The sequence below is a fragment of the Phyllobates terribilis genome, unplaced genomic scaffold (genome assembly GCF_046119375.1).
Source record: "Phyllobates terribilis strain yellow unplaced genomic scaffold, ASM4611937v1 Scaffold_2__4_contigs__length_985480577, whole genome shotgun sequence".
NCBI lineage: Eukaryota > Metazoa > Chordata > Amphibia > Anura > Dendrobatidae > Phyllobates > Phyllobates terribilis.
In genome coordinates, this window is record NW_027362762.1 from 7,000,009 (window position 1) to 7,019,649 (window position 19,641).

The following is a 19,641-nucleotide window of genomic DNA, read 5'->3' on the forward strand; positions in this document are numbered from 1 at the left end:
AGTGTTTTAGCAAGACGGTTTTAATGCCCCTGACAAGAGCCATGCAGTACAGCATATTAAAAACATTATTCCTATTATTGGGGAGTGGGTCTCCCATAGTCTTTGCTTATGCCTTCCAAGCAAAAGCTGCCAAAAATTAGAGCGGAGGAACTTGCAATGCTGGCAACACGGACCACGGTCACCCTGGTGGTATAGTGGTGGTGGAGGCTGAGGATAAGGGGAAGAGCAAAAAAAAGCTGAATTGAGGAAGCGTATACCCATGTGTGGGTGTGAAGTGGTGCATGGGAATACACCTTCCGAAATAACACAGTGGATTTGACTTTATGTTACTCTGCTGTCATTTGGTGGTGATGAGAAGTCTGGCCCAATCCATCCCTTGTTCATTTTGATAAGGGTCAGCTTGTCAGCATTGTCAGTTGACAGGCGGGTGCGCTTATCAGTTATAATTCCCCCAGCGGCACTAAAAACACGCTACGATAACACGCTAGGGGCAGGGCAGGCCAGGACCTCCAAGGGGTACAGAGAGAGTTCATTCCAAGTGTCCAGCTTGGATACTCAATAATTAAAAGGCACAGAGGAATCACGGAGGACGCTGGTACGGTCGGCAAGGTACTCCCTCACCATCTTTTGAAACTTTCCACTCCTTGTGAGAGTACCCCGCGCCTCAGGGCCTGTAAGCTGGGCAGGTCTCAGAAGAAAACAGTCCCAGAATGTTGACAGTGTTCCCCTGCCTCTGCTGGATTTGAGTTGCGTCTCTCTCGCCTGTACGCCTTGGTTGGTCAACGAACTGTGACCTCTGCCGCTAGCGTGTTCAGATGGGAATTTTTTTAACAGCTCTGCAGCAAGGGCCTTCTGGTACTGCCCCATTTTTGTAGACCTTTCCACCTCAGGAATAAGAGAGTAAAAGTTCTCCTTGTAGCGGGGGTCTAAAAGTGTCACCAACCAGTAATGACTGTCACCCAACATTTTGGCAACGCACGGGTCACGGTTAAGGCAGCGTAACATAAAGTCAGCCATGCGTGCCAGACTGGTAACGGGCAAGACTTCCGTGTCCTCACCAAGATGACGACTGACCATGCTCTCCTCCTCCTCCTCCCCCCTGTACTCAGGCCACCCACGCTGAACCGACTATATGACAGTTGTACAGGTACTAGCGTCTACAGCGCATGATACAAGCTCCTGTTCTTCCTCCTCCTCCTCCTCTCCCTCATTGTCCTCCAATGCACGTTGGGATGAGATGAGGCTGGGCTGTGTGTAATCGACCATTACGGGTTCTTGATCCATCTCATCATACTCTGGCTGCAATGCCTCCTCTTTAATTCTCTGCAGAGAGCGTTGCAAAAGACAGACAAGTGGGATGCTGACGCTAATGATGGCATCATCGCCACTCACCATCTTGGTGGACTCCTCAAACTTTGTCAGGATGGAACATATGTCAGACATCCAGGTCCACTCCTGAGGTCTTATGTGTGGAGTCTGACCTGAATATTTATGGCCTTGTTGCAGCTGGTACTCCACAACTGCTCTCTTCTGCTCACAAATCCTTTGTAACATGTGGAGGGTAGAGTTCCAATGTGTGGGGACATCACACACCAGTCGGTGTGCCGGAGGCTGCAAACGCTGCTGCAACACAGCAAGGGCGGCGGAAGCTGTAGCCGACTTGCAAAAATGAGCTGACAGGCGGCGTACTTTGATGAGCAGATCTGGCAACTCGGAGTATGATTTATGAAACCGCTGAACCACGAGGTTAAGCACATGAGCCAGGCATGATACGTGTGTGATCTCGCCTCGCCTCAGAGCCACCACCAGGTTACGGCCATTGTCACACACGACCATGCCTGGATGTAGGTTCAGCAGTCTCAGCCACAGATCTGCCTGCTCTTTCACAGCTGTCCACAACTCACAAGCAGTGTGAGGTTTATCACCTAAGCTTATGAGTTTCAGCACAGCCTGTTGCCGCTTGGCTGAGGCAGTACTGCAGTGCTTCCAGCTTGTAACTGATGTGGTGATATCTGAGATGGTGGCTGAACATGAGGAGGAGGAGGAGGTTGATGTGCAGGAGCTGTACACTGTGGGGGCAACTCTGACTGACATAGGGCCCGCAATCCTCGGTGTGGGGAGGATGTGTTCCGTCCCAAGGTCCGACTGGGTCCCGGCTTCCACTATGTTTACCCAGTGTGCCGTCAGGGAGAAGTACCATCCCTGGCCACAAGCACTTGTCCACGTGTACGTTGTCAGATGGACTCTCCCAGTAACTGCGTTGTTGAGGGCACGGCAGATGTTTTGGGACACGTGCTTGTGTAGTGCGGGGATGGCACACCGGGCAAAATAGTGTCGGCTGGGGACCGAGTACCGAGGGACGGCCACCGCCATAATGTTGCAGAAGGATTCCGTCTCCACCAGCCTAAAAGGCAGCATTTCTAATGCAAGCAGTCGTGAAATGTGCAACTTTAGAACTGTGGCCTGTGGGGCGTTGGCTGCGAATTTGCACTTTTGTTCAAAGCTCTGGGATATGTACAATTGAACGCTGTGGTGGGACGTGGGCGTTGATGCTGTTTCTTGAGAAACTGCCATAACAAGTAAAGACTGAGAGGAGGAGGCATCTTTGCATGCAGTATGGACAGGGGATTGCCTTGCACGCACAACAGGGGGTTCTATTACACGCACAACAGCTGAAGAATCAGTGGTTACACCCGCTGACACTGGTCGTGGACCCTGGGGTTCGCCCCACAAAGTAGGGTGCTTTGCTGCCATGTGCCTGATCATGCTGGTGGTGGTCAGGCTGGTAGTTTTGTCACCCCTGCTGATGCTGGCATGGCAGGTGGTACAAATGGCCTTTTTGGGGTTATCAGCAGAGTCTTTAAAAAAATTCCAGACTCTGGAAGACCTACCGGTTGTACTGGCAACATTCTGTCACGGGTGTGTCGCCACGAAGATCGTCGCGATTACACAGCCTGACTTCTCGCAGCTGAGTTTTTGGTGCTTGGTGTTTTTCGGCAGGGAGGGAGTTAATTCTCTCTCTCTGTGCTAGACGAGGCCCAGCTGCAGTTAATTCTGCAGTATTGGGACTCCTTCAAATACCTGCCGTTCTGATAGGATAGTTGTCGGTGAAAGCTTTTCATGCAGACTATCAGAGGGATACGTGGTATTGTGGAGTTAGGAGCGAAGTGTACTCGGTGTGGTTTTTTCCCTTCCTCGCTTTATTCTTTATCCCCTTACCCGTTGGTGTTCCCTCTGTTGTAGTGGTGTAAGTTTGTTGTATGCGAGGTGGTTTTTGGTTTGCCCCTTGTACTGTCTCGTTCGTCTTGTACTGTGTTTGGCAAATACGGTCCTGTCCCCAATTGTTGTGATCGGGGTCCTTCTCAGGACTAGATTACTGAGGTTCAGGGATTCTCAGGAGGTAGGTTTACGCTGGCGGCCTGGACCTCTGTACCATCAACAGTACCTCCAGGTAGAGGGATTAGGCAGGGCCCCAGTGTAGGGTCAGCATAGGCTCCTGACCTCCTGAACGCCGAGACAGCGTGACATTTTCACCGACCCACTAAAAGATTCTCTCCAGCCACCATGGATCCAGTAGCCAATATAACTCGGCAATTGCAGAGTTTGTCCTTGGAGCTGGCGGACGTTAAGTCCAAGGTTTTGTATCCCTTGGAGCAAGCCGGATCAGAACCCAAAGTAGCTCTCCCTGACAGGTTCACGGGGGGGCGGGACAAGTTTTTTGTTTTCCGGGAGGCATGTAAGTTGTACTTTCGGCTGCGGCCTCGGTCATCGGGGAGTGAAGAACAAAGGGTGGGAATAGTCATCTCGCTCCTTCAAGGGGACCCCCAATCTTGGGCGTTCTCTCTTCCCCCGGGCTCTCCGGCTCTCCGGACAGTGGATGGGTTTTTCTCTGCTCTGGGTCTTGTATATGATGACCCGGATCGGATCTCCCTTGCTGAATCTAAGTTACGCAGGATCCAGCAGGGAGATCGTCCTGCGGAGGAATTCTGTTCAGAGTTCCGTAGGTGGGCCACGGACACCCAGTGGAATGACCCGGCTCTTCGGAGCCAGTTTTGTCAAGGTTTATCTGACAAATTAAAGGATATGTTGGCACAGTATGACTCTCCCGCGTCGCTGGAAGCCGCTATGGCCCTTGCTATTCGCATTGACAGACGGCTTCGGGAGAGGTGCGGGATAACTCCACCCCCTGTGATGACTCCACCTTCTACAAGGGTCCCTTATATGGAGGTTTGGCATATACGGTCCTGTCCCCAATTGTTGTGATCGGGGTCCTTCTCAGGACTAGATTACTGAGGTTCAGGGATTCTCAGGAGGTAGGTTTACGCTGGCGGCCTGGACCTCTGTACCATCAACAGTACCTCCAGGTAGAGGGATTAGGCAGGGCCTCAGTGTAGGGTCAGCATAGGCTCCTGACCTTCTGAACGCCGAGACAGCGTGACACATTCCCTCGTGTTGGTGTTAAGGGGAAATGTTGCCCGCCTTCTGTGTGCAGCCACCACACTGCTTCTTCCTGCCTGTTGGGGTACTCTGCCTCCCTCCCCCTGAGTGCTGCTGGCCTCGCTCTGCGTGGCCTCGCTCTGCATGTCCTCCTGCCACGTTGGGTCAGTTACTAGATCATCCACCACCTCCTCCTCTTCCACTTGCGCACCACGATCCTCCTCCTCACTTCGTGGCAATTGTGTCTCGTCATCGTCCACCTCTTTTGACAAATTGCCAGCGTCGACTTCCTTTGGCTGTGGTTGCTCAAATATTTGGGCATCGCTACATGGGATCTCCTCTTCCACCACTTCAAGAGGAGCAGGCGAGGGGCACAAATATGGAAATGGACCAGTGAACAGCTCTTCAGAGTGTCCAAGTGTGGGATCAGTTGCTGTCTGACGACACTCGGCACTCGGCATGGTGGGAGGAAGAAGCATCAGGGTGAGGAGGAGTACGCGGTCGAGACTCACGGCTACTAAAACTTGACCGTGTGGAAGACAGACCGGAGGTGCTGGTGCCCAGGTAACTGGAAGTATTATCTGCTATCCAATTAATAACCTGTTCACACTGATCAGTTCACAATAGTGTTGTTGTTGTGTGCTTCCCTAGTAATTCGGTCAAGAAGTGGGAGCGAGAAGATGTGGCTGTTGGTTGTGGCACATTTTCACCTTGGCCACGGCCCCGTCTTCTACACGCACCATCACCAGAACGTCCAGTTCCACGTCCCTTGCCACGCGCCTTGCCCATTGTAAATGAAGTAAAATAGCTTACACTCGCACTATCAATGGAAAAAGGGTAATAAAAAGGAGATTAGAACTGTGGAAGTTCCATTTGTCTGGCCTACACCAGAATCTTTTAAACAGATATATTGGTGTCCGACCAGTCAGGGAGACACTATTAAAGTTTTGTTTTACGGCAAGAAATGCCAAAAACAGGCTAATACAGAGATTTGACCCATGGAACTGCAAAACCACAGTTATAGTTATGTGGCATACACCAGACTCTTTTAAACAGATATATTGGTGTCTGACCAGTCAGGGAGACACTATTACAGTTTTTTTTTCACGGCAAAAAATGCCCAAAACAGGATAATACAGAGATTTGATCCGTAGAACTGCATCTATAAAATTTTCCTGGCCCCTGAGACCGGGGGATAAGTCTAGCAATTTGACCAGCAGGAGCACACAGGACTGTAATGCAGCGTTTGCTGGTATAACCACTGCGTCTCCTATACAGCCTGCCTGCCTGATATCTGGGATGGATATTAGTCCTGAGGAGGACTGTTTGTTTGTTCTGGCAGCCTTTACAGACCCTACACTAACTATTTTGCAAGATAAATCTCTCCCTAGTTCAGCAGCGCTGTCCCTACACTGTCTGATCCGGAGCGACTGTGCACAAGATGGCGGCGCCCGGTTTTAAATACTCGAGGTGACGCTGTGCGGCCAGCCAATCACTGTAATGCCCACAACCAACATGGCTGCGGCATTACAGTGACTGGTTGGCAATCCCTGCATGTTCATTGGCTCTGTAAAGAGAACCAAACATGCAGGGCGGAGACCCGAGGTCCCGCCCGAGTAACCCGGAAATGCTCGGTGCTCGCAGAACATCCCGAGTAGTGAGATGCTCGGGTGAGTACCGAGCAGTGTCAAGCATGCTCGCTCAACACTATTTAAGATTGGATACTTGAATTAAATGCCTACTGGGCATTCGAGGCAGATAGATTACATCAGTACTGGTCCACAGATAGCCGAAATTAGGGAAGTGTTAGCTCTTAGCTTATTTAAATTGTTTTTTTTTTTCACTTATATTGGATGCTTTCATCAGTCTTTTTAGGAACTTGAAACTTGGAAGGAATAAAAAAAAATCTATATTTAGAGAAGGTATTTCCTATTTATTGACCATGGTAAAAGTGATAGCTATAAACTAGCTTTCTTTAAAAAAATAGCTTTTTTAAAAAACTTTAACTTATGATTCATAGATATGAGATGGTGTTAAGTTCTTCTATTTATACAGTAAATAAAACAAAACAAAATTACATTCTTGGGCTAAATTAAAATCTTAGGCTATACAGTGTTGGCACCCTTGAAATTGTTCCAGAAAATAAAGTATTTCACCCAGACAATTCTTGCAATTCCACACGTTTTGTTATACACAGGTTTATTTTCTTTGTGTGCATTGGAACAACCCAAAAAAAACAGAAAAAAAGGCAAATTGGACATAATTTCACACAAAACTACCAAAATGGGTTCCACCAAGTTGTCAACACCCTCAGCTTAATATTTGGTTGCTCCCTTTGGAATAAATAACTGCAATCAATGGTTTCCTATAACCATCATCTTCTTCCTCCTCTCAGCTGGAATCTTGGACTCTTCTTACAAACGTCTTCAGGTCTCTCATATCTGAAGACGTCTTCTCCCAACAGTCTAAGATCTCTCCACAGGTGATCAATGGGATTTAGATCCGGACTCATTGCTGCCACTTCAGGACTCTCTAGCGCTTTGTTTCCATCCATTTCTCTGAGCTTCTTGAAGTATGTTTGTGGTCATTGTCCTGCTGGAAGACCCATTGCCTAGGGAGAAATACTTCATTTCCTGGAACAATTTCAAGGGTGCCAACACTTTCGGCCATGACGGTATGCACACGATGTTTTTAAGACACCAGCGGAACTGCCTTGTTTTTCAAGGTGAAAATGCAGGTGGTTGGTTTCCCAAAGGGTCTTTTCCGGGGGTTCTGCCATGGTTTTTGTGGTGCCAAAGTCGTTTCATTCTAATTTAAACTATAATTAGCGAACAATTTCCTAGTGGAATCTGACCAAGGAATGAACATGTTACTTCCTGAAATGGTTAAAAGAAGTTAAAAGACCGAACATGTGCACAACAATGACGTTTTGACATTGCTGTACATTATGGTCATTTTAGCAGCGTTTTTACGGCTCTTTTTCAGGTGATTTCCAAGTGGAATCGGTCTGAAAAAGACATTGTATGCACATATCCTTAGGCCAATTCTACCTTGTCTTTGTGGCTTATTTCTAGAGTAAAAATTGTTCTATTATTGACATTTTTTTAAGTTAACTTTACTTGGTTTCATCTGTGTTATTTTTTGGTTTGTTTGACATTGTGAGCTTGGTTTTCCTTCATTCGAATGCCTCAGGCTAATTCATAATTTGTGACTTTTTGATATTGTTGTGCGATAGGTACTCCAGTACATTAGTGGAGTATAAAGGGCCCAATACATCATTTCATTTGTGCAATTTGTTTGTCTATTTTTTGATGTTTCAGGTCTGCTTTTGATTTGAACTAAATTCTTCTTTTAATGTGTGCCTTTTTTAAGTCTGTTTTATATGTGTCTGTTTTTTAAGTTTGCCCTTATGGGCATGACTTTTGTTTTCCAAATGTTTGCGGCCGATTCATCAGTTGCGACTTTTTAAAAAGTCTCAATTTCTTTTGTGCAAAAGTGCTCTAGTTTCCCCCTCTAATGTACAGTAGACCTGAAATTTTTGAGCAAATTTTGCCACCTTTTAGCAGAACATGAGAGTTTTTTTGTTCTTAAAAGGCACAAGCATTTTTTTTTTATTTTGCACAAAATTCATGAATCAAATGCTCCAAGTTTGAAAAATTTGGCATAAAAAGTCAACGACTACCACAAAAAAAGAAAAATGGCTTAAAAAAAAAAAGTGCCCATTATGACCCCAAAATCTGTCTAATTTTAGTTTTGAACAATTGAAGAACAACACACGACGTTTTGAAGGAACACACAATATTTTGCTCTAAAATGGCACAAAAAAGGTAAAAAGACATTAAAAAAACTTCGATTTTGCACAAAATTCATGAACCACATGCTTCATTTTGAAGAACTTTTTTTTAAAATTTGAATTTGCCAGGTTTATCAAATTTTTCCAAAAAATATGATTTGCAACAAATTGCAGGAACTTTAATTTCCATGAAAAGTAGTGTATAGCAATCTGAGGTCTCCTAGGACTATAAAAGAGTAATGTCAAAGTGACCTCACCATAGACACTGCGTTCCCGCAAAGCCACGATGGTGCGGGCTCACGCTGTGCACCGCCGCAATCAAGTGCGGGTGTCAGCTCTATGTAAGAGCTGACACCCCGCAGCAACGCTCAAGATTGGTGCTAGAACCAGAATTTAACCCCTGTGATGGCGGTAACAATAATGACAGTGACATCGCAGGGCATCGCCCAGGGAGAAAGCTCCCTGTCTCCTTCCATACTGTTTAAGCACAACAGGGGCTCTCCAAATGCGACATGGCGTCCACTACTTATTCAAGCAAATTTTGCATTCAAAAAGTCAAATGGTGCTCCTTCACTTCTAAGCCCTGCTGTGCACTCAAACAGTAGTTTTCCTCCACATATTGGGTATCAGCATACTCGGGTGAAATTGCACAACAAATAGTATGGTACAATTTCTCCTGTTATCATTATGAAAATGCAAAATTTGTGGATAAAATACATTTGTGTGGGAAAAATGTGATTTTTTTTGATTTTCATGGCTCCACATTATAAACTTTTGTGAAGCACGTGGGGGTTCAAGATGCTCACTACACATCTATAGAAGTTCCCTGAGGAGTCTAGTTTCTATAATGGGGTCAGTTGTGGGCGGTTTCTACTGTTTAGGCACATCAGCAGCTCTCCAAACGCGTCATGGCATTCTCTAATTATGCCAGCAAATTTTACATTCAAAAAGTCAAATGGTGCTCATTCCCTTCTGAGCCCTGCCGTGCGCCCAAACAGTGGTTTTCCCCCACATATTGGGTATCTGCGTGCCCAGGAGAAATTGCACAACAAATTTTGAGGTCCATCTTCTCGTGCTACCAAAGTAAAAAAAAAAAGTAACGTTTAGAAAGTAAAAAAAAATTGGTCTAAAGTAAAAAATTTTGTGAAAAAAAGGTAGATGCTTATTTTTTCCCTTCCATATTCCTTTAATTCCTGTGAAGCACCTGAAGGGGTTAATAAATTATTGATTGTGGTTTTGAGCACCTTGAGGGGTGCAGTTTTTTAGAATGGTGTAATTTTTGGTTATTTTCTGTCATATAGACCCCTCAAAGTCACTTCAAATGTGATGCGGTACCTAAACAAAAGGGTTTTGTAAATTTTGTTGGAAAAATGAGAAATCGCTGGTCAACTTTTAACCCTTATAGCTCCCTAATAAAAAAAAAATTCTGTTTCCAAAATTGTGCTGATGTAAAGTAGACATGTGGAAAATGTTATTTATTAACTATTTTGTGTGACATGACTCTCTGATTTAAGGGCAAAAAAATTAAAAGTTTGAAAATTGCAAACTTTTCACAATTTTCGACAAATTTCCGACTTTTTTCACAAATAAACGTAAGTCATATCAAGTAACTTTTACCACTATCAAGAAGTACAATATGTACTTAATTACTATAATTTAAAAAAAACAATAGAAAAAATATCCCTATTAGTCATTTGTGACAAGGCATGCCGCTGTCAGAGGTTGCAAAGTTGGACTGGTTTCAGATCAGGTTTCCATTTCCAATTTGTTTATTTTAAAATGACATTTGGAAGCGATTGGGGTTCAAGAGCCGGAGTCCAAAAAACTCTCTTGTTTCAAATTGGGGCTACAAAGAAAGCAGCCATAGCAGGCCTGCCCCATTCAGGGGTTCAGCATGCAGGATGGGGTAAATAAGCCAGTTTTGACAGATTTGCGTGGAGTTCTTCAACTAACCATTTCATAGTCTGTACATAGACCGCAAATTCCGGTTGGTTGTAGGCTTTCTGTCCCGAACTCGTCACCTATGTGGCTGTTGCATTGAGGTCAAGAGCCTTGCAACTGGCTCAGAAATCAGGGTCATTGTATGCCTTAAGCGCCTTACAATTAAGTTTTTTACCTAATTTTAGTGATTATTAATAGTTATGTTCTGCAAACTGGAGGCTATTTGGCGGTGGTTGCGAAATTTGGGTACTTTTTGTTATATGACTTTTATGGTTATTACATGAGTTTTGGGGTTTTTTTGCATCTGATTATGTATACTCTCTTTTAATACATCCCTATCAAGGTGACTGATTACTTTTAGAACCATGAAATTGAGATAACTAGATATTATAGGTGATTTTCTAACCCATGCCTGTCAGTCGCACTGCGCCCAAACTCTGGGGTGCCAGAGATGCGCCTGTCAAGCGCAGGGTTAAGAGGAGACCTAAACTAAGATGACGACACCATCCAATAAAGGCCTCATCGAGACCCACAGTCAATCCGGGCATATACGGATTGAGAAATACGCTTGTGTGAATTCAGCCTTATGAGATGACTCTGCTAACTAATGATAAGTGAATCAGTCGAAATTCTAATTTGCTTGGATTTAGCAAGTTTAATTGTCCTCAATATTTATTCAATGCGAATTGAATATGTCATACGCTCTGGAGGGCTTTTAGACCTTATCCCCCAATAACAATGGGATGAAAAAAAATATAATACTCACCTCTCCCTATGTCCACCCTGTTCGTGCAGCTCCTCGCTTGATCATTCAGATCTAGTCTTCATTCACAGACTGTCTTCCTCATGCAGTTTATGCCTGAAGCGATATTTGATGTCATAAGGTCTAGTGCAGGGGTCCTCAAACTACGGCCCGCGGGCCACATGCGGCCCGCGGAGGACTTTTATCCGGCCCGCCGGGCTATGGACGGAGGAGAGGAGAGTGGTGCCATTGTCCGCCCTTCTCCCCCGCTTGCTCAGGGCCCCGGCAGCCGGATACTTACCTCTCCCCGTGCCTCCGCAGATCCGCTGTCTTCCTGCTCTGCGCTTCGTGTGACATCTCAGGTCAGAGGGCGCGGTGACGTCTTTACACCGCGCCCTCCCGAGTGCCGTCACAGGGAGCGCAGAGCAGGACGACGACGCCGCGACGCTGGAGTCCAGACCACAGTACAGCAGTGGCAGCAAGTGAGGTGAGTATTGAATTTTTTTTTTTTTTTAATGTATGGAGGCATAGGTCATTATATGGGGGGGTGACATGCTGCATGGGGCATTATATGGGGGGTGACATGCTGCATGGGGCATTATATGGGGGGGTGACATGCTGCATGGGGCATTATAAAGACAGGGGAGTAATATCCTGCATGGGGCATTATAAAGACAGGGGAGTAATATCCTGCATGGGGCATTATATGGGGGGGTGACATCCTGAATGGGGCATTATATGGGGGGGTGACATCCTGCATGGGGCATTATATGGGGGGTGACATCCCGCATGGGGCATTATATGGATGGTGACATCCTGCATGGGGCATTATATGGGGGGGTGACATGCTGCATGGGCCATTATATGGGGGGGTGACATGCTGCATGGGCCATTATATGGGGGGTGACATGCTGCATGGGGCATTAAATGGGGGGTGGCATCCAGCATGGGGCATTATAAGGGGGGGAACAGCCTGCATGGGGCATTATAAGGGGGAAACAGCCTGCCTATTGGGGATATTTACCTGCCTATTGAGGACCTATGCTGCCTATTGGGGATATTTACCTACCTATTGGGGACCTATGCTGCCTATTGGGAACATTTACCTGCCCATTGAGGACCTATGCTGCCTATTGGGAACATTTACCTGCCCATTGAGGACCTATGCTGCCTATTGGGGATATTTACCTGCCTATTGGGGACCTATGCTGCCTATTGGGTACATTTACCTGCCTATTGGGAACCTATGCAGTCTATTGGGGACACTTACCTGCCTATTGGGGACATTTACCTGCCTATTGGGGACCTATGCTGCCTATAGGGGATATTTACCTGCCTATTGGGGACCTATGCTGCCTATTGGGGACATTTACCTGCCTATTGGGGACATTTACCTGCCTATTGAGGATATTTACCTGCCTATTGAGGACCTATGCTGCCTATTGGGGACATTTACCTGCCTATTGAGGACCTATGCTGCCTATTGGGTACATTTACCTGCCTATTGGGGACCTATGCAGCCTATTGGGGACCTATGCAGCCTATTGGGGATATTTACCTGCCTATTGGGGACATTTACCTGCCTATTGGGGATATTTACCTGCCTATTGAGGACCTATGCTGCCTATTGGGGACATTTACCTGCCTATTGAGGACCTATGCTGCCTATTGGGGACATTTACCTGCCTATTGGGGACCTATGCAGCCTATTGGGGATATTTACCTGCCTATTGGGGACATTTACCTGCCTATTGGGGATATTTACCTGCCTATTGAGGACCTATGCTGCCTATTGGGGACATTTACCTGCCTATTGAGGACCTATGCAGCCTATTGGGGACCTATGCAGCCTATTGGGGATATTTACCTGCCTATTGGGGACATTTACCTGCCTATTGGGGACATTTACCTGCCTATTGGGGATATTTACCTGCCTATTGGGGACCTATGCTGCCTATTGGGGACCTATGCTGCCTATTGGGGACCTATGCTGCCTATTGGGGACCTATGCTGCCTATTGAGGACCTATGCTGCCTATTGAGGACCTATGCTGCCTATTGGGGACCTATGCTGCCTATTGAGGACCTATGCTGCCTATTGGGGACCTATGCAGCCTATTGGGGATATTTACCTGCCTATTGGGGACATTTACCTGCCTCTTGGGGATATTTACCTGCCTATTGGGGACCTATGCTGCCTATAGGGGACATTTACCTGCCTATTGGGGACATTTACCTGCCTATTGAGGACCTATGCTGCCTATTGAGGACATTTACCTGCCTATTGAGGACCTATGCTGCCTATTGAGTACAGTTACCTACCTATTGAAATACCGGTTTATCTAACTTTACTTGTTCTTCATTTTAAATATTGTATTTGTTCCTGTATTGTTTTTTTACTACTAAATAAGATATGTGCAGTGTGCATAGGAATTTGTTCATAGTTTTTTTAAAAACTATATTCCGGCCCTCCAGTGGTCTGAGGGACCGTGAACTGGCCCCCTGTTTAAAAAGTTTGAGGACCCCTGGTCTAGTGGATGTTGGACATAAGGCGTCGAGAAGTCCAGCAGCCTGTTAATAAAGAATGAACTAGAAAGATGAAACGTGAGGGATGGTAAAAGGTTTTTTTGTTTTTTTTAACTCCTTCCTGCAGAATGGTGGCTTTCTAGCTGTCATTTTATTGATTTGTGCAAATTGAATTGCAAATTTAAAAAAAACATTTTTCTTTTTTTGCGAAATTTGAGACAAATTTAATTTGCCCAGAAGTGATTCGCTCGTCTCTAATGCTGACCTCAATCTAAGCTATCTATAATGGTAGTGAGATGACTCTGCTGACCATGCTGTCTAATTTGTAAAGGGGGCACTCTGCATGGTAGCCTTGTGCTCTTAATAGGGCTTCTACAGACAGGCTTGAACCTAGCTACTCCATGTACCCAATTCCATGGGCAACCCTAAACTTCACCTTTTAACATCAATGAAGGGATTTAGACTTATATAGGGGCCCCTGTGTTGAGTCCACAGAGTAGCTACTGGCCGGTGGAAGTGGCTGCCTGAAGCCGAGTCAATACAAGATCATGGAAAGAAGAATTGTTAGGTTTTAGGATATCTAAAACATGGGCCAAGGTGAAAAAAAATGGGAATCAAATAGGCAGAACGAGAGAAAAAAAACAGGACTGTGACGCTGAGTCACTTCTCATGGACAAGACATGAGTCGGGATAGTCGAGGAGTCTGAGGTCAAAAGCCAGGAGGGTACGTCATAAACAGAGGGAAGAGACAAAGACATAGTCAGGTAACAGTCCGAGGTCAAAATATCAGGAGGATAGCAGATCAGAGCAAAGGAGTTAATCAAACAGATGGTCCGAAAAAGGTCCAAGGTCAGGCAGCGATACATCAACAAGCAAAATACAAGGCACAGAGTAAACAACCACACTTAGCTGAAGCTACAGCTGACAGCTATCGGGACTACCAGCTCTGTTAAATATCTGAACAATCAAGGGAACCGGGAGCACCTGATGAGAGATCTTCTCATGGACAAGCCGTGATTCGGGATAGTCAAGGAGTTCGAGATCAAAAGCCAGGAGGGTACGTCATTAACAGAGGCAAGAGACAAAGTTGCAGTCAGTTGTGATGAGCGAGTATGTTCTGTTCACCCTTTTGTTGAGCATGCTCGGGTGCTCGCTGAGTATCTTCAGCTCGGGTGTTATGTTTTTGTCACTCCATGCTCAAGATTTGCGACTGTTTGACAGCTTTAATATATGTGAGGAATGCCTAAGAAACACGAACACGGAGTGACGAAAATATAACACCCAAATACGCTGCAGATACTCAGAAAACACCCAAGCGTGCTCGTAAATCTCGAGTAATGAGCATGCTCGCTCATCACTAGTAGTCAGGTAACAGTCTGAGGTCAAAATACCAGGAGGATAGCAGATCAGAGCAAAGGGGTTAAACAGACGGATGATCAGAATGAGGTCCAAGGCCAGGCAGCGATACATCAACAAGCAAAATACAAGGCAGATAGTAAACAATCCACACTTAGCGGAAGCTACGGCTGACAACTTTCTGAGACTGCCAGCTCAGTTAAATAGCTGAACAATCAAGGGAACGGGGAGCACCTGATGAGAGCTGAGCACCTCCAGTGTCATATTGGACAGCCGAGCTGTCAATAAAAACCCAGTCAGCTCAGCACACCCCTGCAGACTTCAGAGGAACAAGTCCAGGTAGAGATGTGCCATATTGATAATGAAATGGCTCTATTGATCCAACCATCTAATGATAATGAGATGACTCTACTGATCCAACCATCTACTGATAATGAGATGACTCTACTGATCCAACCATCTAATGATAATGAGATGACTCTACTGATCCAACCATCTAATGATAATGAGATGACTCTACTGATCCAACCATCTAATGATAATGAGATGACTCTACTGATCCAACCATCTAATGATAATGAGATGACTCTACTGATCCAACCATCTAATGATAATGAGATGACTCTACTGATCCAACCATCTAATGATAATGAGATGACTCTACTGATCCAACCATCTAATGATAATGAGATGACTCTACTGATCCAACCATCTAATGATAATGAGATGAATCTACTGATCCAACCATCTAATGATAATGAGATTACTCTAGTGATCCAACCATCTAATGATAATGAGATGACTCTACTGATCCAACCATCTAATGATAATGAGATGACTCTACTGATCCAACCATCTAATGATAATGAGATGACTCTACTGATCCAACCATCTAATGATAATGAGATGAATCTACTGATCTAACCATCTAATGATAATGAGATTACTCTACTGATCTAACCATCTAATGATAATGAGATGACTCTACTGATCCAACCATCTAATGATAATGAGATGACTCTACTGATCCAACCATCTAATGATAATGAGATGACTCTACTGATCCAACCATCTAATAGTAATGAAATAACTCTACTTACCCATTTTTTCCTGATAATGAGATGGCTCTGCTGATACTGTCCCAGACTACACAACAAAGCTATAGATAACAGTTATCTATAGAACTCAAGACATTTTTCCTTTAATGTTAGTGAGGATACAGGATTTTTTCAAGATTTTATTATATAGATAGACACAAAAATATTTCACAATAAATACTTTCATAACGCGTAATGTAGTGTGAGTGACTAATTCTGCATCACTTGCTTAGTTTACTCAAAGTTAGCAGGATCCATCCGGGACCTTATTAATATGCAGATTATCCTCAGAGTTTGCACACTTTTTGCTTACAGAATAATTTTAAGCAATTAGGCAATCATGCATCTTCAGTGGTTAACAATGTCAGCCTCACCCTCAGGAGACATTATACAGGTGTATGGTTTATATAAATCCAGATGTGAACAGATCATGCAGGATATGACCATCAGAGGTTAATGAAGGCAATCACCTGGATGGGTTTTGAAGTAAAATGGATTTCTGCTTACACAGCTGTAATATACAGTGGTGGCCAAAAGTATTGGCACCCCTGCAATTATGTCCGATAACACTCAGTTTCTTCCTGAAAATGATTGCAATCACAAATTCTTTGGTCTTATTCTCTTCATTTAATTTGCTTGCAAGGAAAAAACACAAAAGAGAATGAAGCAAAAATCAAATCATTGATCATTTCACACAAAACTCCAAAAATGGGCCAGACAAAAGTATTGGCACCCTCAGCCTAATACTTGGCTGCACAACCTTTAGCCAAAATAACTGCGAACAACCGCTTCCGGTAACCATCAATGAGTTTCTTACAATGCTCTGCTGGAATTGTAGACCATTCTTCTTTGGCAAACTGCTCCAGGTCCCTGATATTTGAAGGGTGCCTTCTCCAAACTGCCATTTTGAGATCTCTCCACAGGTGTTCTATGGGATTCAGGTCTGGACTCATTGCTGGCCACCTTAGAAGTCTCCAGTGCTTTCTCTCAAACCATTTTATAGTGCTTTTGGAAGTGTTTTGGGTCATTGTCCTGCTGGAAGACCCATGACCTCTGAGGGAGACCCAGCTTTCTCACACTGGGCCCTACATTATGCTGCAAAATTTGTTGGTAGTCTTCAGACTTCATAATGCCAAGCACACGGTCAAGCAGTCCAGTGCCAGAGGCAGCAAAGCAACCCCAAAACATCAGGGAACCTCCGCCATGTTTGACTGTAGGGACCGTGTTCTTTTCTTTGAATGCCTCTTTTTTTTCCTGTACACTCTATGTTGATGCTTTTTCCCAAAAAGCTCTACTTTTGTCTCATCTGACCAGAGAACATTCTTCCAAAACGTTTTAGGCTTTCTCAGGTAAGTTTTGGCAAACTCCAGCCTGGCTTTTTTATGTCTCGGGGTAAGAAGTGGGGTCTTCCTGGGTATCCTACCATACAGTCCCTTTTCATTCAGACGCTGACGGATAGTACGGGTTGACACTGCTGTACCCTCGGACTGCAGGGCAGCTTGAACTTGTTTGGATGTTAGTCGAGGTTCTTTATCCACCATCCGCACAATCTTGCGTTGAAATCTCTCGTCAATTTTTCTTTTCCGTCCACATCTAGGGAGGTTAGCCACAGTGCCATGGGCTTTACACTTCTTGATGACACTGCGCACGGAAGACACAGGAACATTCAGGTCTTTGGAGATAGACTTGTAGCCTTGAGATTGCTCATGCTTCCTCACAATTTGGTTTCTCAAGTCCTCAGACAGTTCTTTGGTCTTCTTTCTTTTCTCCATGCTCAATGTGGTCACACAAGGACACAGGACAGAGGTTGAGTCAACTTTAATCCATGTTAACTGGCTGCAAGTGTGATTGAGTTATTGCCAACACCTGTTAGGTGCCACAGGTAAGTTACAGGTGCTGTTAATTACACCAATTACAGAAGCATCACATGATTTTTCAAACAGTGCCAATACTTTTGTCCACCCCCTTTTTTAGGTTTGGTGTGGAATTGTATCCAATTTGGCTTTAGGACAATTCTTTTTGTGTTTTTTCATTGAAGACAAATTAAATGAAGATAATAATACCAAAGAATTTGTGATTGCAATCATTTTCAGGAAGAAATACATAAAGTCAATGGCCAAGAACCAGATCCTCATTCAAATGTTTAGGTTTTATCAAGTAGAGCAGAATTCAGATGGCACTGAGAGTGATAGCATATGTCATAAGTCCAATCATTGTGGTCAAGCTGAAGCTCTGAGAGTTGTATAGCGTTGCATTAAAACCCATAGATGGGCCCTTCAAGGAGAGTGGCTATAGAAAGATATCAGCCATGCCTATGCCAAAAGGGCGCCATGCTATCTCTTTATTCTCAATAGTCAATGAACCACTTTTTGGTTTCATCGGTTTTGTCCTAATATCTATATTTCTTTCAGAACTTCTACACTGAGAGGTTCCAAGGTTCTTCGATGGCCAATCGTTCTGAGGGTTTTGACTTTGAACTCATTGGTTTTCCAGGACTTCCTCCAAAGTTTAACATTATATTTTCCATTGCAATGTTCATTTTGTATAACATATCCTTGGTCTCGAATGGGTCTGTAATGAGCTTGATCATCACGAAAGAGAAGCTACACGAGCCGTTATATTTAATGATCGCCAATCTGGCTTTCTCCAACCTCTTCTTTGACACGGTTACCCTACCAAAGTTCATCGCCAAGTACTGGTTTGATGGAGGAAGAATATCTTTTCTTGGCTGCTTCATCCAGGTGTATTTTGTCCATTTCTTGGCGGGATTCGATTGTTATATACTCATGTTGATGGCCTTCGATCGTTATGTTGCAATTTGCAAACCACTGAGGTATTCGTCAATAGTCACCTATAGAGTCACTATGGTAGCCTGTGGGCTATTATGGCTATTCGTAGCTTTGCTTACATTTCTGAATCTACTTATTTTCAAGCATCCGTTCTGTGGTCCTAATAAGATCATCAGCTTCTTCTGCAACAACTCAACCATGTTACGCCTGGCTTGTGATGATGTGAATACCACTCGGGAAACCCTGTTGATGATTGTTTTAGTTTCTCTTTTCCTGCCGTTGACCTTCATCATATTGTCCTATGTCATCATCATCCTGTTCATCTTCTCGATAAACCACTCTAAGGGCTGGAGGAAGGCTTTGTCTACATGCACAACGCACTGGATGGTCATGACCTTGTTCTTCTTGCCTCGGGTATTCGTGTATATAGCCAATTATGTCAAACTGGTCTTTTCTCCAGATCTCAATGTCTTTCTCATTTTTCTACACTCATATTTTCCCCATTTAGCCAACCCTATAATATATTGTCTGAGGACTGAGGAGATCCAAAGGACAATTGTCAATATTTTTAAAAGCAAAACTGGATTTGAGATGTGATTTCTGGTCCATTGTTCTTCCATAAACTTGAATTCATCATGTTTTTGTATGTTGTTAACGCTATGTTCACACATCATGTTTTTTTTCAGCATTTTTTGCTGCCGATTTTTATGCAAAAATTCAGATGCCTTTTGCAGTACCAGCAAAGTCTACGAGATTTCAGAATTCTTAGTTCACAAATCATGGGTTTTTTCTTTGTTCAGAATTTTGTGCCTTTTATGTTTTTTTTTGGAAAATAGAGCATGTCAGTCCTTTCAGCGTTTTTTAACGCATAGGAAGTAATGGGTGTTGGGAAAAAAAAACGCTGAAAAAACGCATCAAAAACGCAACTTTTTTTCAGCCTTCCACTGAACTTTATATATAA

General features: G+C 44.4%; 1 protein-coding gene across 1 annotated transcript; it reads left to right on the forward strand.

Annotated features, from left to right (window-relative positions):
- Positions 1-18,335: 18,335 nt before the first annotated feature.
- On the forward strand, positions 18,336-19,277 carry LOC141243154 (olfactory receptor 2A12-like). The gene has a single exon (XM_073668908.1). It carries the CDS (start codon positions 18,336-18,338, stop codon positions 19,275-19,277), a length of 942 nt encoding a protein of 313 aa, XP_073525009.1.
- Positions 19,278-19,641: the final 364 nt, after the last annotated feature.

Coding starts and splice junctions, on each gene's coding strand:
- LOC141243154 (XM_073668908.1), top strand. CDS start 18,336: ATGGCCAATCGTTCTGAGGGTTTTGACTTTGAACTCATTGGTTTTCCA.